Source organism: Lepidochelys kempii, chromosome 5, assembly GCF_965140285.1.
Source record: "Lepidochelys kempii isolate rLepKem1 chromosome 5, rLepKem1.hap1, whole genome shotgun sequence".
NCBI classification, from domain to species: domain Eukaryota; kingdom Metazoa; phylum Chordata; order Testudines; family Cheloniidae; genus Lepidochelys; species Lepidochelys kempii.
Window position 1 is genome coordinate 58,453,686 of NC_136384.1, and position 23,236 is coordinate 58,476,921.

The 23,236-nt window shown below is 41.0% G+C and overlaps 1 protein-coding gene across 13 annotated transcripts in view; it reads left to right on the forward strand.

Annotated features, from left to right (window-relative positions):
• Nucleotides 1-23,236, forward strand: part of ADGRV1 (adhesion G protein-coupled receptor V1) — a 412,444-nt gene that overhangs the window by 303,663 nt on the left and 85,545 nt on the right. For 10 of the 13 annotated variants that reach the window (XR_013635786.1, XR_013635787.1, XM_078852801.1 and 7 more), the window contains one exon: nt 3,406-3,584. Coding sequence is in view for 9 of the 13 variants with exons in the window: in XM_078852801.1 (XP_078708927.1) it covers nt 3,406-3,584 (179 nt within the window). In the remaining 4 variants the exon portion in view is untranslated. Of the gene's footprint in view, nt 1-3,405; nt 3,615-23,236 lie in introns of those variants that run through there. The other 3 variants (XR_013635788.1, XM_078852802.1, XM_078852804.1) reach the window with 3 other exon arrangements.

Here is a 23,236-nt window from a genome sequence, read left to right on the forward strand (position 1 = left end):
CCCCAAGGATAACTATTCAACTAGGCATTTCAACATCCCCAGTGGTTATTTTCTGGTCTGGGAATAAAGTCCCTTCCTGCAGCCTTTGAAACAGACCAGAGTTCCTGAAGATGCGAGCGTCATGTACCTTTCCCGGCCATCCCACGCTGATGTTGGTGAAACATCCCTTGTGATCCACCAGTGCTTGCAGCACTATTGAAAAGTACCCCTTGCGGTTTATGTACTCTCTTCGTGCTCTAGTGCCAAAATAGGGATGTGGGTTCCATCTATGGCCCCACCACAGTTAGGGAATCCCATTGCAGCAAAGCCATCCACTATGACCTGCACATTTCTCAGGGTCACTACCCTTGATATCAGCAGATCTTTGATTGTGTTGGCTACTTACATCACAGCAGCCCCCACAGTAGATTTGCCCACTCCAAACTGATTACCAATTGACCGGTAGGTGTCTGGCATTGCAAGCTTCCACAGGGCTATTGCCACTCGCTTCCCTCACTGTGAGGGCTGCTCTCATCTTGGTATTCTTGCGCCTCAGGGCAGAGAAAGCAAGTCACAAAGTTCCATGAAAGTGCCCTTATGCATGCGAAAGTTTCGCAGCCACTGGGAATCATCCCAGACCTGCAAACTATACGGTCCCACCAGTCTGTGCTTGTTTCCCGAGCCCAGAATCGGCGTTCCACTGCATGAACCTGCCCCATTAGCACCATGATGCCCGCATTGCCAGGGCCCATGCTTTGAGAGAAGTCTGTGTCCATGTCCGCATCACTCTCATCACCGCGCTGACATCGCCTACTCACCCGGTTTCGCCTTGCCAGGTTCTGGCGCTGCATATACTGCTGGATAATGTGTGTGGTGTTTAATGTGCTCCTAATTGCCAAGTGATCTGAGCGGGCTCCATGCTTGCCGTGGTATGGCGTCTGCACAGAAAAAAGGCGCGGAACGATTGTCTGCCATTGCTCTGACGGAGGAAGGGGCGACTGATGACATGGCTTACCGGGTTGGCTTACAGGGAATTAAAATCAACAAAGGGGGTGGCTTTGCGAGAAACAGAATGGCCCCCTCAAGGATAGAACTCAAAACCTCAAGGATAGAACTCAGAACTGGGTTTAGCAGGCTGTTGATTTCAAGGAGGGAGGGAGGAGAAAATGAATACAAAACAAATCTGGTCTATTTCTTGTTTTGATCCACTTCATCTATCTTTATACATCTTGCTGGCAGCAGACTGTGCATTACGACCGCTAGCCATCGTCATCTCCTGGGTGCTCGTCAGAAAACGGTGCAGTATGACTGCTGGCCATTGTCTTCTGCTGGCTGCAGATTAAAAGATAGTGCACTGCCGGTAGGACTGAATTGCCATGAAACGAAACTTAAAAGGGAAATGACTTGGCTGAATCACTCCCATCTTTGCCCAGGTGCCCCGACCTCATTGAGGTCGGTTAAAAGAGCACCCTGGACTATGTAGCCGATGGCTACCAGTCATACTGCACTGTCTGCTGCCAAAAGGCAATAAACTGTTGCTGTGTCACAATGCAGTACCACGTCTGCCAGCACCCAGGAGACATAAGGTGATGGTTAGCTGAGCGGGCTCCATGCTTGCCGTGGTATGGTGTCTGCACAGGTAACTCAAGAAAAAAGGCGCAAAATGATTGTCTGCCATTGCTTTCACGGAGGGAGGGAGGGAAGGGGGGCCTGATGATATGTACCCAGAACCAACCATAACAATGTTTTAGCCCCATCAGGCACTGGGATTTCTACCCAGAATTCAAATGGGCGGCGGAGACTGCAGGAACTGTGGGATAGCTACCCATAGTGCAACGCTCCGGAAGTCAAGGATGCCTCGGTACTGTAGACACACTCTGCCGACTACATGCACTTAGAGCATTTGTGTGGGGACACACACACAATCGACTGTGTAAAAACGCTTTCTTGAAAACCGACTTCTATAAATTCGACCTAATTTCGTAGTGTAGACATACCCTTAGTAAATGATAAGAGTCTCCACCTGGGGAGTGAAGAATAGCTATTTAATTTCACATCCTGGCTATTTTGCACTACCTTCCCTGTGAAAGTAAAACAAAGTGGTTGGTGTTGGAAAATATCTTCTACACTATTGTACTTTTGCATGCTGCAAAATTTTAGCAGTTTGAGGTGTTTACTGTCTCATTTAGCTGTATTCTCAGGAGACCTCTAGTATGCTACTCGATCATTTTAGGTCAGAGATATTTTATATGTCCCTGGATTATTTTGTTTGATTATAATGAGCTGAACTTTAAAAAAACACTGGTTACCTTAATGATTGATGTGAACACATGCTTCAATTTATTTATTTATTTGCATTCTGTTTCTCAACTTTTTATACTAATTGCATTCCTCCTTTTTTTTTTTTTTTTGAGTTTTCCTCCCATGAGTTTTCCTCAATAGTTCATATAACCCAGAATCCTTACATATATCTGCCTAGATGTATGCGGATTTCACCAGTTCCATTAATCCAACTGGAAGAGAATGGTCAAGCATTTGCTTTCTCAAACAGTAAAAATTCATCTCCACTATGTTTGGTGAAGAAGCAGAGGAAAAGGGAATCTGTTCACAAATACCAAGCATGCTTTCTATATTTCTCTACCCCAAACAGAGAACATTGACGTGCATTACCCCAACATGTGGGAAGACCATCAGAGTAAGCCAAAGGAAAAGAAAACTCAGTGAGATTCTCCTCATGAAGTTTCCTCCCAGTTCATCTGAAAAGTGAATGGGCCAGGTTAACTATTTACCACCAAAGAAAAATTATTTAGTCCTCAGACCAACTGATACCTTCACAGAAATCAGGATTCTTCTAGAGTCCAGAATAGTCTACACATAGACCATGTGTCTCTGTTTTGCTTCATGGCACTCTTTCTGTCATCTGTGCAGTATCTGTGATCTGAATTTCTTCACTGTCACTGTGTACATTACATTAAAATACAATTTGAATGACACTTCCTTATCAAGTTCATAAGCAGAACTGTAGAAGCAGCTTGCTGCATATCCTGTAAAAAGATACAGAGACACAGCTCAGGAGAGATCAGATTTTGCAAAATTATGTGTCAGTGTTCCAGGTGAGTCTGTAGAAGCTCAGGAAAACCAGGTTTTTTCAGTGCAGAAACTGGCTTTATGTTGGGCTAACTTGGATGTATCTCCTTCCAGCAGGCTAATCTCAAGCTTAACCGAACCACAAAAATAACCCTACTTCCTGGGCAACTAACCTCTTCTGGTTATTTGAGGGGGGAAAAGGGGAACAAATATTGATGCTGAGGAAAACATAGATATGGATTCAAAAGTGTATAGTCTGCCTTTCTGAATGTTTTATTTGATGGAAAGGTTAATTATTCCTTAAACCCTGCTGATTTAATGATCTGTGTTATTCCTTAGGCTATTAATTTCTGGTATGTCCTGGTGATGAATGATGAACACACACAGCGGCGCTATCTGCTTTTCTTCCTTTTGAGTTGGGGACTTCCAGCTTTCGTTGTGATTCTGCTATTAATTATCCTGCGAGGGGTCTATCATCAGAGCATGGCACAGATATATGGCCTGGTCTATGGCGATCTGTAAGTTTTTCCTCAAGAAAACATCAGTTGGTGAGAGGATGTTGTGTATTTTTACTATATTTTCTTTAAATATAGACCGTCTCATAACCTTATGGGTAAATCCGTTACTCACTTACATGGCTGTGGAGTTCCCTCATCAACAGAGCCTCTTTGGTTCCACTGTGAAGTGTGTGGTGGTGATAATGTCTACTGAGCAGGAGAAAAAGGGGTCTGCACGTTTCTTCTCCTTCACCTTTAAAATATTTTTCTTCCTCAGATTACTAAAACTATTCCTTCTTAGAAGGTGAGATTATCATAACCAGGGTGTCAAATATATTTTCTAACATGTCTGTATTTGTGGGTCTGTAATACGCTGGTAAGTATTCTAAAATCTGGAGTATTCACAGTTTGAGCACTGCTGTGGACACTAAGCTAATATAGCCTGTCTCAGAACTGTATTTAACCTCAGCAAAATGATCTTAATTAAAACAACACTTATTCATAAGACTCAAAATGTCTGTCTCCCAAAGGTGATGACAGAAGGGTGAAACATTATTTTTTCAAAGCCAAACCATATTTTTTAGTAAGCTATTTCAGGATGTGAAGTTATTGTGAAATACCAGGCCTGCCCCAGGTGCTTACTCACTACATGCCATAATTGCATGCTTATTGCATAAGAAGGCATAAATACACAGCTGCTTCTTAGAATAATACAAAGCATGTGCTAGTTTCTCTGTTCTGCTGTAACCCACCACAACTCTTGGTACAGTGTCTCAAGTACGAATGCCATTTCTTGACATATGAGTGATAATCCCATTCAGGGTTACTGAAAAGCAGACTCTTTATGTACAGTTCTGAGGTTAGGTCAAAGGAGGAAAGAAAACATAAGAGCACATCCATCTTCTGTACAAGAGAAAGATATTAACCGTACATTGCGTTCCACTCAGTTGCAATACAGCAAAATGCATAGGTTGGGTTGGAAATGTAGCCATTCGTAATAACTGAGCATCTCTCAAAGTGACTTTTTATTTTGAAAACAAAGATTACAGTGAGAAGTTTAACTGGATGTTAGCATTGGACTCCTCTCTTCTGTTGTGTGTATTGGCACTTAGATAAAATGATAACAAGTGGTTTAGGAATATAATAAATATGGTTCTGCATTGCACAGAATTGTTCCTTTGTGGCCAAATGCTCCACCTTCTCAGTGGGCAAAGGAGGCCCACTACGCATCAGAATTGGATTGTTCTACTGGTCATTGTGGTCAGACTATGGAGTGGTGGCAACTCATGCTGTGAAACATTGTTTCATGGTGTCTGTCTTTAGGTAAGCAGTCACAATTCCCTCAAAAACAAGAAGAAACCCAAGGCTGAATAAGTAAATGAAGCTGAGTTACTTGCATGTTTGTTCCAGACGTAACCTAAAGATCTTTTCCAACATGTTACTAGAGCTGGGCAAATGCTGGGGAGGATGTTCTGCGAGTATTCATCAGAATTTAAAAATGAATTTACTTCGAATTTTGGACCTTTTTTTTTTCTATGAACATTCAGTGGAGTTAGTTGTACCTACATAGATGCTTCCAGGAAATGAATTTGAAACTTATGGACACTGTAATGGGATGGGATACGCTTACTATAGCAAACTAACAGATTTCCCCAAACCCACAGTCAAAATACAAGCAGAGAAGTAGTTAAATGAGCCAGACAAGGTTCTGATTGCACCCTTCACAAATAGAGGCTGCACATATAGATGCAATTACAACAAGCAAATCTTCATGAAGAAAAGTAAGGGTTTTAGCCTTTTATGACCTTACTTATGTCATACTGACAGAATTATTACCCCAAGGTTTCTTAAGAAGCCCTTTTTATTTTTCTGTTGTAGAATATATGTAGTTTTGCGAATACCCTAGAAGCTCACTGAGTCAAGGTAGGTCTGAAGGATTTCTCTGCTAACATGCAAAGCCTACAGTGACTATGAGGGGTATTCTGGCTTAGCTAATGTTAGTATTGTGGAGGGGTATCTGAGAAGATTTTTCATAAATACTGCACTTGTTAAATATTACACTCATAAATTATTTTAAAGGTTGTTGTTGTTACTTTATATAAAGAAGCCTCTCAAGGCCAGAAAGAAGGAAGGGGGCTGGGATGAGATATGTAATTTAATTTGTTTACTTTGAACCAGAATGTAGAAGAGGATAAAATGATGACATTTCCAAAGCCAGGGTCATTACATAATAACTCCAGCATCAGTGACAGAAATACAATATGGCTCCAGTGCTCTGCTCAAATAAGCTAATTTCCCATGAGAGCTGGAAGATTGGTTAAAATAATAAAAGTAACAGAGCCTGTATCTTAGCTCTCTTCTAAGTGATCGCTCCTTCGGGACCCTCAACTCTAAAGGGAACTGGGTTCCTGCAATGACTAAAGAGCTCCATTATTCTTAACAAGAGTGCCATTGGCTTGATTAATGTTGATTAATGAGCAGCTGAGTGATTACATGGAGGGAACCTACGTTTAATGCCCAAACATTAATATGTGGACGTAGTAATTCATATGAGATAATAGGAGAGTGGCCCCTTCCTTGTATTACAGTCTACACACACACACACAAATATATATATTTTAAATGACACGCTATCTCACATGCAGTAACAGACATTGTTCTTTGATATGGTAACCTACTGCATGCAGAAGGTGGCAAAAGGATCTTTTCTGTGTATATGATCTCATGAACCAGATATACGGTATGCAGTATTGAACTCTTCCCATGGATAAGAAAAGAGAAGAAGATGGTTACATGCATAGTGGTGTGCTGGTGTTCACCATGGTATAAGTAAATATGATACCCTCTCTATTTTTAAACAAGGGACCATGTAGTACAGCAGAAGATCTGGTACTTATCAGGAAGTAGAGGGAGGCTTTAACAGCTGGTGAGGGCAATGTGAGGGGGGTCGTATGGATGAACTTGCAGGGAGATTGGTCAAATGGGAAGGAGGTTGGTATGCTAGTTGAAGGCAGAGGGAAGGTTTGTTTACTGGCATATGTCAAATTGAAGGTTTACATCTGTGGAGCAGTACTGGAGTTTAGCAGGAAGGGGTTCAGGCAGTGGAAGAGCATGTCATCTTGGCTTAGAGGCTGGAAGGGTTGTGAAGAGAAGAGGGAGGGTTCATCATCTAACAGTAAATCAGAGTAGGTACCTTGACAATTGTTGCCCTCCCCTTCCCAAAAATAAATAACAAGTATTACTTCTCAGGCTTCTTATTTGCGTTTGAAAAAAGTCAGGTCCTAATGATCCCAAATGCATGTTTGCATAATTTGTGTTTGTAGTAACCAGAGGCCTGATCATGCCCCTGAAATCTGAGTGTGGAAGTGTCATAGAATCATATAAATGTAGGGCTGGAAGAGACCTCGAGATGTTATCCAGTCCTCCCCCATGTGCTGAGACAAGACCAAGTGTACCTCAATCATCCCTGAGGAGTGTTTGTTCTTAAAAACCTCTAAAAACAGAAATTCTATGACCACCTTCAGAGCCTATTCCTGTACTTACCTTTCCATATGGTTAGGAAGTTTTTCCTAAAGTCTATCCTAAATCTCCCTTGCTGCAGATTAAGCCTATTACTTGTCCCATCTTCAGTGGACATGGAGAAACAATTGCTTACCATCCTCTTTATAACATATTTGAAGACTGTCAGGTCCCCCCGTCTTCTTTTCTCAAGGCTAAGCATGCCCAGTTTTTTTTTAACCTTTCCTGATAGGTCAGCTTAAACTTTTTCTCATTTTTGATGCTTTCCTGCATTTTGTCCATATCTTTCTTAAAATGTGGTACCCAAAACTGGACACAGTAGTCCAGCTGCGACCTCAGTATTGCCTTGTGTGTCTTACATACGATCCTCCTGTTAATACATCCCAGAATGATGTTAGCCTTTCTAACAACTGCATCACACTGTTGACTTATATTCAGTTTGTGATCCATTATAATCCCTGCATCTTTCTCGGCAGTATTACCCCCTAGACAGTCACATCATTCTTTTGTATTTATGCATTTGATTTTTTCCTCCTTAAGTGTAGTACTTTGCACTTGTCTTTATTGAATATCATTTGTTGACTTCAGACCAATTCTCCAGTTTGTCAAGGTCATTTTGAATTCTTATCCTGTGCTCCAAAGTGCCAACAACCCATCCCAGTTTGATGTCATCTGAAAATTTTATATGTATACTCTCCGCGCCATTATCCAAGTCATTAATGAAAATATTGAATAGTACCAGACCCAAGATCAACCCCATGGTACTCTATTAGATACTCCCCCCCAGTTTGACAGTGACCATTAATAACTGCACTTTGAGTATGGTTTTTCAATCAATTGTGCACCCACCATATAGTAATTTCATCTAGACCATATTTCTGTAGTTTACTTATGAGACTGTCATGTAGGACTGTGTCAAAAGCCTTATTAAAACCAAAATGTATAGTGTCTACTGCTTCCCCCTATTCCACTAGGTCAGTAACCCAGTCAAAGAAGGAAATTAGGTGGTTTTAGGTGGTTGCAAATTGATGGTTTAATAATTTCCAGATATTGAAGTTAGGCTGACTGGTTTATAGTTTCCTGAGTCACCTTTGTTTGCCCTTCTGCAATCCTATGGAACCTCACCCATTCTCCATGGGTTCTCAAGATAATCACTAACAGTCCCAAGATTTCTTCAGCTGGAGTGAATTTCATCTGACCTTCCTAATGTGAATATATCTAACTTATCTAAATATTATTTAACCTGTTCTTTTCCTATTTTGTCTTGTGTTCCTTGCCTCGTGTTGTTAATATTAATTGTGTTGAGTATCTGGTCACTATTAATCTTTTTAGTGAAGACTGAAGCAAAATAGGTATTAAACACCCTTTCTTGTGCATTTGATTTTTTCCTCCTTAAGTGTAGTACTTTGCATTTGGTGTCACCCTTTCTTGGTGTCATCAGTTGTTAGCTCTCCTTCCCTGCTAATTAGAGGACGTATGCTTTACTTTGTCTTCTCTTGCTCCTAATCTATATATAGAACCTCTTCTTATTGCCTTTTTTGTCCCTTGCAAGGTGTAGCTATTTTGCGCCTTGGCCTGTCTCATTTTGTCTGTACATTTTGTCTGTACAATTTTGCTATTCTTTTGTACCCCTCCTTAGCCATTTGTTCATGTTTCCACTATTTGTAGGATTCATTTTGACTTTCAGGTCATTAAAGAGCTCCTGATGTAGCCATATTAGCCTCTAACTATTCTTCCGATCTTTACTTTACACTGGGATAGTTTGCTGTTGCTTTAATATTGTCTCTGTGAGAAACTGCCAGCTCTCCTGAACTCCTTTTCACCTTAGTTTTCTTCCCATGGGACTTTACCTACCAGTTCTCTGAGTTTGTTACCATCTGCTTTTTTGAAGTCCATTGTCCTTTTTCTGCTGCTCTCATGCCTTCCTTTCTTTAGAATCATGAAACCTATCTTTTTTAAAATCACTTGCACCCAAATTGCCTTCCACCTTCAGATTCACTACCAGTTCCTCCCCGTTAGTCCTCAGTGTGCAGATATCTCCCTCCGATGCAGGGTCAGCTGCCTCCACATTTCTGTCAGACCATCTAGCCTATCTCTTTGCTTTTGTAGGTCCTAGGTAGAGAAATGCTAAGTCTAGCCTTGTGAATGTTTCCAATAATAATTTTGTTTCAATTTCTAATTATATTTTAAGTTTCTGTCCTTGTCCACAGAACACTTATGTCTTAGAGAGGAAATATGGTCCAGTGGTCAGGGTACTAGTTGGTGATTTGAGACAACTAGGTTAAGTTTCCCCCTCTGCCACAGACTTTCTATGTGATCTTTAGCAACTATTTTAGGGTCAGATTTTCAAAGGTATTTAGGCAGATAGTCGCCTAGTGGAATTTTCAAAAGTGTATAGGCACCTAACTCCAGTTAAATCCATTGACATATTTTTGGTGTGTGTCTCCAAAATTGTATAGTTCCAATTAACAAAGTGTATAGCATCAGAAGCAGGGAAATCAGTAGGAAGACGCTTTAGAACAATGCAATCTAAATAGAGGGACTGCAAGGAGAGGCGCAAAACCACAGATGGAGGCAGGGATGAGAAGAGAGACAAAGCGGAAGAGAGAATTTATTCTGGTGGTCTGCACCCCTACCTCCCAAATACACTAGTGGTTATTCCAAGGAATAAAGTCAGATGTGCTTATTCAGCGTTTATATTTAGAGGGTTTACATCACAGGATTTTACTGGCTCCAAGCAGCTCTCAGTTTGGAAACCGCAACAGGTACAGTTATAAAACCACAAACTGCCAAATGACTTGGGACTGGAAACTAATCAGTCATTTATATAGGAAGTTCTGTTTTGTCACTTTGGCTGAAAACTGAAATAGCCAAACACTTAATTAGTTAATCAAAAAGAGTTCACCTGGCATCTCAGACAAGGCATCTGAGAGTGAAGCAGCTATTTTCTCCCCACCTCTCTCCCTTGTACACAAATAAATAAATAAACCCTATTTATAATGCTGTTCCCCTGCCAATAAACTTCTCTAGTAATTTCTTATGGAAAAACGTAAAAACCAAGGCCCCACTCCCTCAAGTAACTGCAAAACTGTGGGCCCTTGTCCTGCAAAGGGTCCCAGTGAAGTCAGTGAAACTCCATGCAGGCACAGGGTTCAGCACTTACCTGCCTGCTCAGAGGATCAGTGCCCAAAGTAACAGTTATGAATAAGAACTGGTTTTGCTAAATATGAGTTTGAAGGGTTTTTTTTTTATTTCCAAATTCTCTAGATTTCTTTCTAAAGATTTCCTTTAGACCAGTGGGTACGGGTGCTAGAGAGAGTTGGTGTGTGACACTGACTGCTAACGTTGTAGACAATGGGTGAGATTTTCAAACACTCCCAAAGTGAGTTAGGAGCACAAGTACCATTTAAGGTAGTTTCAGTGGTAGCACAATGGTAACATTTTGATATAGGAGAAGGACCCAGCTGGATCTTTCCACAAATATAATTTTTATATATATATATATATATATATGTCATCTTTTCTCATGTCCCTGCATCTAAGGGATTGAAGCAGGTGTGCAACAAGCAAGTGTGATGGATCTGCAAAGCAGGGGACTACAGATAAAGGGAAAAGAGGAAAGATCCTGAACCAGGAAGTGTCCAGACTCTGTGTGGCTGTTTGGGAGTGAGAGCCGCCTGGGAGCAGGGAGCTGGAGAGACGGCCCAGGAACTATGAACAAAGCTGTGTGTGGAACATGATGCTGTGACTGCCGGATATCACAGCTGGGTGCAGGTCTATATGGGACCTGTGGGGAAGCAGCAGCAGCTGGGCAGGGAACCAGTGCGAAGGGGCACCAGTGAGAGATACTTACTGAGTCTGGCTTGGAAACCCACAAATGCTTATTTGCCTGAGTGAAGACTGGACTGGAGAGGGCACTCCAGGCACTAGGCAGGAAAAGCCCTGCCTCTCAATTGGACTGCCAGGGACCCAGGAACTATTACTGCTTACTTTGGACCGCAACCATTTAAACCTCTGTACTGAGGGTATTTGTAACCTTTCCTACCACCCCAGTGAAAATAGAGGTACCCCAATAATTACACAAGCCAGCATGACTTGCCAGTAGGTCAGCAGACAATGCAAATCAACACAGACTTCCAAGCCTCCAGGGAATGGAGGGCTCATGATAAGATTAAAAACAAAAACAAAAGAGGCCCAAGCCTCTACCACAATGTACATGCAGGAGGGAAAACTAGACAAATAATACAAATATATTCACCTGATTCCTAGCTGGTGTAAAAAAAGTTATACCTTTCCATCAGGAACTTTTGTCACTAATGTTACCAATTTGGCTTTTGGATCAGTTCTAATTCACAACATGCTAAAATTTTGCAAATATACCCACTAGTATTCCTTTTACTTATATACAGCACCGTATCCTGAAATTGTTTAAAAAAAAAAAATCAAGTGAATCTTTTTTTTTTTTAAACTGGGTTTGATCCCTTTCATTTCCTCAAGCGCCCCTTTTTCATGTAGCTCACATAAGAAGTCTTACTAACATGTTCATAGGGTCAGGGAGAATGGATATTTGCATGGAATACCTGAAAGAATGGAGACACATGGAAGTAACTTGCAACACTACACGTGCACTCATTTCCTCAGTAAAAATGTTGACTACACTTGGGTTGTTGTTGTTTTTAGAAGGAGACAGTATTGGCCCAAGTGTACAACTCTTGCGTTGCTGAGCACTTATGACACTAATCTCTTTGACTTCAACTTCAGCTTGGGCGGTTCGCGTGCTCTTGATGCCATGGTATAACATGAAGAGAGAGTTGGTGTCTCAGAGTCACAGGTCTCAAAGCATGAAGAATTTGAGCTAGAACCAACAACTTTGTTGATACCTAGCCATTTTCACCTTGTTCTGAAATGAGTGAAAAGTTAACATGTGCCAGGTATGCGAAGCATCCACCATACCAGTCTGTTTCAGACATAAGGCTGATAGTGCTGTAATCTTTCTGGGTCTGAGCCATGAGAAATAGCTGTATTATACTTACATTTTTCACATTGAATCAGGTTAGCATCATTGAAGTTTAAAAAATGTATATTTGTATTTAATTGTAAATTGCTTCGAGATCCTCAGAAGAGAGTTGCTGTATAAATGCAAATTGGCATTATTTGTTTATTAGACTGCATTATCCGAGAAGAGCTGGGAATAAGAAGTCTTTTTCCAGTTCAGCAGGAGTACATGAAAATATTTCTGTATTTTTTCCTTCCATCATAACTGCCATTTCTGCTAACACAGCACATTATATACACAACATTCCTTAGCGTCTCACCTTTTTACTCCTGCTCTGCGAAGCTGTCTGTCTCTTCTCTTATTACAGTATATTTCTTCTTCATTGTAGATGACACTCTCACTTCTTGTTTCTGCTTCTGGGTTTGCGCTCTGTCATGGGTTTTCCTCCCTTCCTGCAGTCTCTCCTCACTTAAAGCTATTGAATTGCCATGTCTAGGAGAGATTTAGCCAAGCATGTAAAGAATGATGTGTGGAGTATAGAGAGTGAAGGATTTATTATATTATATTTTTGGCCATATGAGGTAGTGAACAATGCAAGACCTCAAGAGCAAAGTTTTTTTTTTACTAATATGTAAGCTTCGTGGTAGCAGAGATCATCTTTCTGTTCTGTGTTTGTACAACAGTGTATGAATGGGACTCTAGACGCTACCACAATACAAATAATAAATAATGATACAAGTAAGCTCTATACAAAATTGCCAACTAAAATTCCTCTTTTAAGGGAGAATACTGCCCTCTTGCCCATAGTCACTGAGGGCCCATCCCACAGCAGAAATTTTGGGGGCAGGTTTGATGGATCTATGGCTCTGCAGACCCAGTGGCTATTCTTCCCTCATAGACAGGGAAGGCCACAAGCAGTACAGAGGCTGTTAGAGCTCTGAGCTTATAGGGGCAGGAACAGAGTGGCTGTCCTTCTGTTCTGTTGTCTAGAAAAGTGTATCACAGTGACCGGTCCTTGGACCGATGCCGGTCCATGGCAGCTTCCTTCTCGGTCCCTGAGATTTCCCTGATATAGTTTAGGAAGGCAGCAAGCCTGTCTCTGGTATCAAAAATATTGAGAAACACCGGTCTAGGGGAGAGATTCCTCCTCTTAACCTCCATAGATTTCCTCTGATCCGAGTCCCTATACTTGGGCCTGGCACAGAATATGGGGTATCACCCATAGTGTATAGCATGCAAGGCCAGTTGTACTGTTATCTGTGAAGAAGAGAGTCCTCAATAAAGTTCTAGGAACTGCCTCAGTAGTGGGTCAAGTGCATAGCTCCAGAATGTAAGTACAGTGAGCCTGTGAGTCCATCTAGTTCTTGGTAGAGTTCAATAGAAAGCATAGTAAGAAACACCTAAGCAAAGGTGAGGAGGAGAGAGTCTTGGCATAGCAAGGGGACTGTGGAGGAGAATACAATAGGGAGAGCATGGTTTTATTTGCATACTATATTCTGCATAGCTCCAGAATGTAAGTACATTGAGCCTGTGAGTCCATCTAGTTGTTGGTAAAGTTCAGTACAATGCATAGTAGGAGACAATTCTGGGGCTCTACTCCCATCAGTGTTGTGGTGACAGACATATAAAGAGGAAAACTTCTATGGTTTATATAGTCACCAAACCCACAAATGGACTTATAATTCTCCTACTCAAAATGTCTGTCCTTTATTTTATATGGTACATTCATCTGCACCCTTCTCCGGAGGATATTCCCTCTTTTTTTCCCTCTTCCTTTTGCTCCTTTTGTCCCACCTTCTTCCATTGTTGCTCTCCTTTCTCTTCAAATTGCCATTGGAGCAGCTGAAGCGCTGTTCATGCAAGTGGTGCTCACACAACTGAGCAACACCCAAGTTTCTGGTTCCAAAGCCAAGTGCCAGATGAGCTGCTGAGGTTGAAACAGTAGTGAAAGGAAATCTATAATCCTTATTTGATTTCTTGTAATTCACTGATATGACTTCACATCTGTAAATTATATAGTGCCAAATATATGTCAAAATGTAATAGCTATATTTGCATGAATCAGTGTGTGTTTAACTCTTGACAGTCAATGTCTAATACTCCTGGGCCAAATTCTACCCTATGTTCCCCCACATAGCATATGTTAACAGAGGACAGAATCTTGCCAGCTATGTACAGTTGTTTGTATACTATTGCCTTAATTCCTCCAGTATCTTCATTAAAGTTGCATGTTCTGCTACCCACTGCTAAGGCTAATGTAAAGATATCTGCTAAATTTGACCATTTTAATTACCTTTTATTTATCCCTTCATTACTAGTGTATGTTTTCAATGAAGAAAAATTAATTCTTTCTGAGTGCTTTTTATATTTTTGTTAATATTTACTGTTCATGCTAAGCAAATGTTAGCACATCAGAAACAGGCATGAATCAGTGGGTTGTGCCCCTAGTGTGTTTTGAAAAAGTTAGCTTATTGTGGTAATGGAATTTTGAAGAGCGCAAATGGAGAAAAGGATATTTTTAAAGGGTGAAAGCCCCACTTAGTTTTAGATACTGAATAAGACAAGTTTCAGAGGAACAGCCGTGTTAGTCTGTATTCGCAAAAAGAAAAGGAGTACTTGTGGCACCTTAGAGACTAACCAATTTATTTGAGCATGAGCTTTCGTGAGCTACAGCTCACTTCATCTCACGAAAGCTCATGCTCAAATAAATTGAATAAGACAAAACATTTAATTTTGAAAGGTTGTAATATAAGATCTTTATGGATAGTGGTTTCACCCTGAATTATGTCATGACTCCATATTGGTTAGTCTCTAAGGTGCCACAAGTACTCCTTTTCTTTTTGCAAATACAGACTAACATGGCTGTTACTCTGAAACATATCTGACTGAGCCTCTCTCTGGATCCCTGCACCCATGCAGAGACCCATTGACTTCATTGGGGATTTTGCTGGACCAGGGATCAACCCGCATAGAACATGTTGCAGGAGGTGGGGCCAGTAGACATGGGGAGGGCTTCTTAGGTTATATCTTCACTACACATTAAGCCTGGGTTCTGACTCAGGTTTGAGCCCAATCCCCACTCCAATCCATACACAAATCAGTCTGTCTAGGGTCAGGAAGCATTCAGGATGGGATCCTAGGGCCCTGCTAGGGGGATGAATCATAGAATATCAGGGTTGGAAGGGACCTCAGGTCATCTTGTCCAACCTCCTGCTCAAACCAGGACCAAAACCCAATTTTTGCCCTAGACCCCTAAATGGCCCCCTCAAGGATTGAACTCACAACCGTGGGTTTAACAGGCCAATGCTCAAACCACTGAGCTATCCCTCCCCCCATGATGAGTCAGTGCCTGAGTCCCACTGAAACTCAGGTCCAAGCCCTGTCATTTTGCAGCATGGGCACAGCTCAAGCTGAAGATCCAAGTCAGAAGGTCCGTATAGTGCAGTATGGATGCATTAGCATAGCTGTGAGACCCCCCCAGGTTCACAATGCAGTGTGGATGATCAAGCGTAGGCTTGGGAACACTGATTCCACAAGCTCAGGTCTCACAACCTGGAATTATAATGCAGTGTAGACATATGCTTTGGTTTCATGTATAATTTATATTCAGTTCCCATTCTAGTGGCCAGAGAAATAAACAGAATAGTCTCTGCTAACTTGTGATCCATAATTAGCAGAAGAAAACCTGTTGCCACCACACAGTCTTGAACTGGGTTGAAATAGGATTGCACAGATGCATTCCAAAAGTCCAACCTATTCTCTGAAAGAGAACCAACCCATTTGGAATGGCCCTCACTTGGTGTGGTGAAGTGGACTTATAGTAATAATTATGTAACGCTTTTCAGTAGATCTCGAAGCACGTCACAATCTTTAATGTATTTATCCTCACAACTCCCTTGTGAGGTTCGGCTGTGCTATTGTCCCCGTTTCACAGCTGGGAACTGAGGCACAGAGATACTGTGTGACTTACCCAAGATCACACAGGAGATCTGTGGTGAAGCAAGTAGTTGAACCTGATCTTCCCTTAGTGTTTGAACCATCCAGTCAACTTGACCTATAGGGAAGGTATATTCAAAGTCTTCGATTTTGACATCTGTACTGGCAACGTGCTATGAGCCAGAGCAGTGTGTATAAATACATGTATTTTTCTGTACTCCCTGAAAGGACTCATAGAGATTGCTTGAGCTCTACCACCACAGCATATTACCGTATCCTACAGCAGGTCAGTTTTGCCCTCTCCCTTCAGTTACTGGAAGCATATGGGCACAGGCTGTGTTTATCACTACAGCCGGCTGCACTTTTGGGAACCTGATTCCAAGGGGCTCAGACACAGCCCCGTATATGTCCTGTCTGTGTGACAAAACCAGACATTTAAAACCCTAGCACAGTCGTGACACCTCTAAAAAAGGAACACAGCTTTATCAAACTGGCTTTCACAAGCAGTTGTAAGAGTTAGGAGAGTATAGACAGGGTCACCATGTTCAACATAAGGATTGCAAAGCAATAGTTTTCAGCACACTTTTCTAGCATTTACAGCCAACAGAGATCTTAGCAGGTGAGACAAAACATTCAAATAACAAAAGTGAAGGTGCTAAGTTCAGTGTTGGAGAAAAAAGCAACGAGAGCCCTGTGGCCTGATAATTCCTCTTTTCTTTTTTTTTTTTTTTTAATTTAAATTCCTTTCTGGTTGCAGACAGTGAAGGTGAGCTTGATTTAATGTTTAACAGTTTGCATATGGAAACGTGTCCTTTTCTAGCCTATACTTATATTAAAATGCTCCATGTGAAGAGCAGATAGATAGCAGTGCTGTAATCAAAAGACAAATGTGTCTGTCATAAAAGACAGCAGCAGGGAACAATTTTCTTGAACATGGGATCATGTAAGGAATACAAAATTAAGAAATGTCACAAAAATAACCTTAAATAATACCTCTTCATTTCATAGCTATTTCTAATTAATGACATGGGTGGGGAAAGAACAGTAGATGCCAACAACAGTAGTATCATTCATTAAAATTCTAATTTAATTTTATAACGTTCCCTTTCTAACATGTTTCAGGACACAAATGAAAATGTGTACATACAAGGTTTGCTTCTTATCTAAATAGAAGCAAAAGGAAAGGGGATTCCCTTCCCCTAAGCTATACTTCCAGCACATATTTAAGAAAAGAGATAAGCCAGTGCAGCATCTGTGGAATGACATAGCCATGACTCAAGCCATGCAAGGCTTTATAGATCAGTCAGTACCTGAGTTGTAGGTGGCTGGTGAATTAGTGCAACAGGTTCACAAGACCCACCTGTAAGAAACGGTGTAAGACTAAGACCCTGCTGCTTCATCATAACCAAAATGGCATTCAGAGCATAAGGTGCATTCCTCTGCTCTCCCTATCCCAGTCCTAAAATTAAAAAAACAAAAACAAAGCAAAAAAACCAACCTATCCCGAGCACAGCTTAAACCATTAAGAAGAGTCAGGGATTCCATGAAATCTAGTAAGGACATTGTTATTGACAATTTATTTTATGTGAAAGGCATTTGGATTCTGCACTGATGGGCAGAAGTACAAAACCCTGAGGTAGGTGGATAGATACGTTCATTACTCTGAAAATGAGATCAAGGCAGTACCAAAGAGATTAATGAAAATGCCAACAGCAGTCTTTCAAAAGTACTGTTCTGTGTTTGTGTTTTTCCTTGGGTAATATTTTCCCATAATTGCTGCTCACTGGAAAGTTTCCCAGTACAGGGCTAAAGTGCATGAGTATGTGTGTTAATAAAGAATCTTTTATTTTCTTTGGACAGTGGGTCTCTAATACCCATATTGTGTTGATGCCTTCTTGGTATTTTGTTTCAAAGAAGAAAACCCTCAATGTAAAATGCATTAGTGAAAGGTTTTGTAGGTGATATAATGAGAAGATTGAAATACAGAGGACTGAGTTGTAATACCCTAGCAGAGGATTTGGGATCTGACTCATTAGGGAAAAGCAGAGCATTGTTAAGTTGTTGGGTTTTTTTTTCCTCTTGCAGTTGATCTGTACATAAACAGCATCTATGGTAGAGGTAAACAAGGAAACTTGCTTTTTCCTTTGTTGCACAATAAAACGACTAACTTATTGACAAGGATGTTCATGTGAATACTTACTCAAAATGAATCTTCTAAGAAGCCTGTTCTTTAACATTTCAAAGCAATATCCTGGCGCTTTACTTCATTTGTTTGTTTCTGTTTTCTGTGTTTCAGATTCTTCTACCCTTTCTCATATTGAGTAGATAAGGTGGGTGCAATGTTGTTTTTTACTGGACCAACTTCCACGGCATGCATCCGATGAAGTGAGCTGTAGCTCACGAAAGCTCATGCTCAAATAAATTGGTTAGTCTCTAAGGTGCCACAAGTCCTCCTTTTCTTTTTGCGAATACAGACTAACACGGCTGTTACTCTGAAACCTGTCAACTTCTGTTGGTGAGAGAGACAAGCTTTTGAGCTACACAGAGCTCTTCTTCGGGTAGTAATATTGAGTAGTAATTTTCTCTGTGAGTTAGCCCCCTTGATTAACATGGGGCTATTAGAGGAGTAATGCACTACTTAATGTAAGTGTGGCAATATATAGCCCATGATACAGGCCAAAGCACACCATCCAATTTTTAGAAGAAAACCCCATTGACATAAATAGGGATTTTTGCTTAAAAAGTTATGAAAAGTATGATTATTAAACTGAAGACTTTGGTTTGATCCACCTGTGGATAAGGGATAAGATATCCCTTTCTGGTTCTTACCTTTTCATTTAGACTGCTCCAGGAGTATTTACTTTTGTGTTTGTATGATTTTTTTTCTTAGCTCTTTTTGTTCATTAAAAGAAACCGAAATAAAATAAAACTGGGTAATGGGTAAGTGGGTTATTTCCATTGCATGTAGTCCAGGAAAAATGCAATTGTAAAACACTTTACAATTAAGTGTCACACTTTAGTCTTGGATCCAGGGTGTTGTCTGCTATTATTATACTTAAGGAGTTAATTGCCCTGCTGCTTTGCAAATTAGAGTGAAAAATGCTTGGGGGCCTGACTGATCTCATTTATGCTCATTTTAAACTGGTCTAACTCCACCAAATGCCAGGGTAACTGCCAATGTAATTAATAGTAAAATTTAGTTAATAGCAATTTATAAAATATAAATGAGAGAGGAATCAGGCTCTTTTATATCAATTTTTTTTATCATGGTGATTAGAGGAAAGTTACTTGAACCAGATTACTCTTACAGTTCTGAACCAAATGAGGCAACTATAAATGACAGGTTTCAGAGTAGCAGCCATGTTAGTCTGTAGCCGCAAAAAGAAAAGGAGTACTTGTGGCACCTTAGAGATTAACAAATTTATTTGAGCATAAGCTTTCGTGATGCATCCGATGAAGTGAGCTGTAGCTCACGAAAGCTTATGCTCAAATAAATGTGTTAGTCTCTAAGGTGCCACAAGTCCTCCTTTTCTTTTAACTGTAAATGAGTTGCATTCTGGGAAGCAGTGTTAGATTACAGAAGTCTCAAAATGTAGTTGAGTAAAGAGGGTTACATAGGTTTCAGAGTAACAGCCGTGTTAGTCTGTATTCGCAAAAAGAAAAGGAGGACTTGTGGCACCTTAGAGACTAACACATTTATTTGAGCATAAGCTTTCGTGAGCTACAGCTCACTTCATCGGATGCATGTGCAAAGTGTAGAAGATCTTTTTATACACACAAAGCATGAAAAAAGGTATTTTTTCATGCTTTGTGTGTATAAAAAGATCTTCTACACTTAGAATCATAGAATCATAGAATATCAGGGTTGGAAGGGACCCCAGAAGGTCATCTAGTCCAACCCCCTGCTCAAAGCAGGACCAATTCCCAGTTAAATCATCCCAGCCAGGGCTTTGTCAAGCCTGACCTTAAAAACCTCTAAGGAAGGAGATTCTACCACCTCCCTAGGTAACTCATTCCAGTGTTTCACCACCCTCTTCGTGAAAAAGTTTTTCCTAATATCCAATCTAAACCTCCCCCACTGCAACTTGAGACCATTACTCCTCGTTCTGTCATCTGCTACCATTGAGAACAGTCTAGAGCCATCCTCTTTGGAACCCCCTGTCAGGTAGTTGAAAGCAGCTATCAAATCCCCCCTCATTCTTCTCTTCTGCAGGCTAAACAATCCCAGCTCCCTCAGCCTCTCCTCATAACTCATGTGTTCCAGTCCCCTAATCATTTTGCCCTTCGCTGGACTCTCTCTAATTTATCCACATCCTTCTTGAAGTGTGGGGCCCAAAACTGGACACAGTACTCCAGATGAGGCCTCACCAATGTCGAATAGAGGGGAACGATCACGTCCCTCGATCTGCTTGCTATGCCCCTACTTATACATCCCAAAATGCCATTGGCCTTCCTGGCAACAAGGGCACACTGCTGACTCATATCCAGCTTCTCGTCCACTGTCACCCCTAGGTCCTTTTCCGCAGAACTGCTGCCTAGCCATTCGGTCCCTAGTCTGTAGCTGTGCATTGGGTTCTTCCGTCCTAAGTGCAGGACCCTGCACTTATCCTTATTGAACCTCATCAGATTTCTTTTGGCCCAATCCTCCAATTTGTCTAGGTCTTTCTGTATCCTATCCCTGCCCTCCAGCGTATCTACCACTCCTCCCAGTTTAGTATCATCCGCAAATTTGCTGAGAGTGCAATCCACACCATCCTCCAGATCATTTATGAAGATATTGAACAAAACCGGCCCCAGGACCGACCCTTGGGGTACTCCACTTGATACCGGCTGCCAACTAGATATGGAGCCATTGATCACTACCCGTTGAGCCCGACATCTAGCCAGCTTTCTACCCACCTTGTAGTGCATTCATCCAGCCCATACTTCCTTAACTTGCTGACAAGAATACTGTGGGAGACCGTGTCAAAAGCTTTGCTAAAGTCAAGAAACAATACATCCACTGCTTTCCCTTCATCCACAGAACCAGTAATCTCATCATAAAAGGCGATTAGATTAGTCAGGCATGACCTTCCCTTGGTGAATCCATGCTGGCTGTTCCTGATCACTTTCCTCTCATGCAAGTGCTTCAGGATTGATTCTTTGAGGACCTGCTCCATGATTTTTCCAGGGACTGAAGTGAGGCTGACTGGCCTGTAGTTCCCAGGATCCTCCTTCTTCCCTTTTTTAAAGATTGGCACTACATTAGCCTTTTTCCAGTCATCCGGGACTTCCCCGGTTCGCCACGAGTTTTCAAAGATAATGGCCAATGGCTCTGCAATCACAGCCGCCAATTCCTTCAGCACTTTCCACAGTATGCATCCGATGAAGTGAGCTGTAGCTCACAAAAGCTTATGCTCAAATAAATTGGTTAGTCTCTAAGGTGCCACAAGTACTCCTTTTCTTTTTGAGGGTTACATATTCATTCCACAGCTGTTTTAGACTGGAGATTTGTGGGCAACTTTTATGATTCATCTGAAATCCGTTTACTTTGACCCATAAACTGTTGGCACACCCAAGCAGTATGCATTCCAGAGAAAATCCCCTACCCAAACTGTATAGATATTGGCTGAACTTGCTGTCGGGTACAACTGGTTAAGTGAAAACCAAAGAAACAAGTAGGTATTGTACTAAGCAAAAGTTGGATTTAGGGAAAGTCCCAACTTTTTACAAAATTAATGTGACAGTTTTATGGGAAGTTCTTTTTCAGAACAAAAGATTTGGTTTTGTGGCATTATGAGATGATTTAAATAGATATTGTATGCAGGTTTTTTTTTCTTTAATATATTTTTTTTTTTGGTAACTAGGATAAATTGAATGCTAGGGCTTGTTAACTTAGACACCGAGATGCACATCTCCGTTCATGTCCTTGCTGCTGTTGCTTTTTGTGTAGGGATCATGCCCTCATGTAAAATAACCTGTGTGACAGCTAATGTTTGGTGGAAAACCATTATACATTATCATGTGGTGAGAGAGGTTTACCACAAAAAGAGTATAGTTCTCTCAGCCTGTGATGTCCTAAAATCTATGGGGCTGCCCGGTGGATCTCAGAGCACTAATGGAAGTGCAATCACAGTGGAGATTCAGTTCTTCTGTACTACTCCTTCTTTGTAGTAATGCTCGCTAAGGGCTTTCCGTCCAGCCCATGACTGGGCCAAATGCCACTCCTCCTCTCAGAAAGTTGATGATCTGGTCCAACATATTTTGGGAGGCTCAGCAGGAGTAACCAGCAAAATTGTATGATGATTTCTGCAGAATGCCAGTGCTCGGTAATAAAGTACAGTTTTCTAAAAAAATAATATTTTAATAAACTGCTGGCACATTAGTACAGTGTACATTAGTAACATCCAGGCTTTAACAAATTGCACTTTGTCATTTTGACTATAAAATATTTATGAAAGTCACTTTTTCATATCACTTGCACTATTCTTAATGTTTTCTTTCTACTGCAGAGGGCAGAAAGGGACTGACACTGTGCTGCACATGTTGATGATGTGCGGTGTGTTGAACCTTAAAAGTAAACTGCATTTGTTGCCTGTCTGTCTCCCAACAAAGAAGCTATAGTTTGAGCCAATGGTAACATCAAGCATTTGTATTAATGTTTGCTCAGCAACAGCGAGAGGCTCAAGAAGCCAATAGGAAAGCTTTGTTCTGTTGTTTTACACATACTATAGTTCAGTGTGTATCTGTAATTTCCTGTTCACCATCTGGGAAAGCCAGATGCAGCTCTTTTGATAAGAGGCACTAAGGTTCAAACTATCTGCTCCAGTCTTTCAAATGTAGATTCAGACTATTTGCACCAGAACAAACAGGTACTTCCTCTGTTGTAATGTGCTGTTGGTTTCTGTTCTATACTGTATCCTACATGCACAAAAAATAACATGGGCTGTTTAAAAACAAAGAACCCCACATACAGTATAAAGCTACTGTCAGGAACTGAGTATGAAAAAGTTGGGGGTCTCCTGAGGAATTCTTCAGAGATGAGATCTAGGAGACAAAGTTTAAAAAAAACAAACCCTAAAGTCAGGAACAACAGCCTGTTCACACTCTCAGCAAGAACATTTGCACTTGAAACAAGTCTATAGTAAAAAGAAAAGGGGTACGTGTGGCACCTTAGAGACTAACAAATTTATTTGAGCATAAGCTTTCGTGAGCTACAGCTCACTTCATCGAAGCTGTAGCT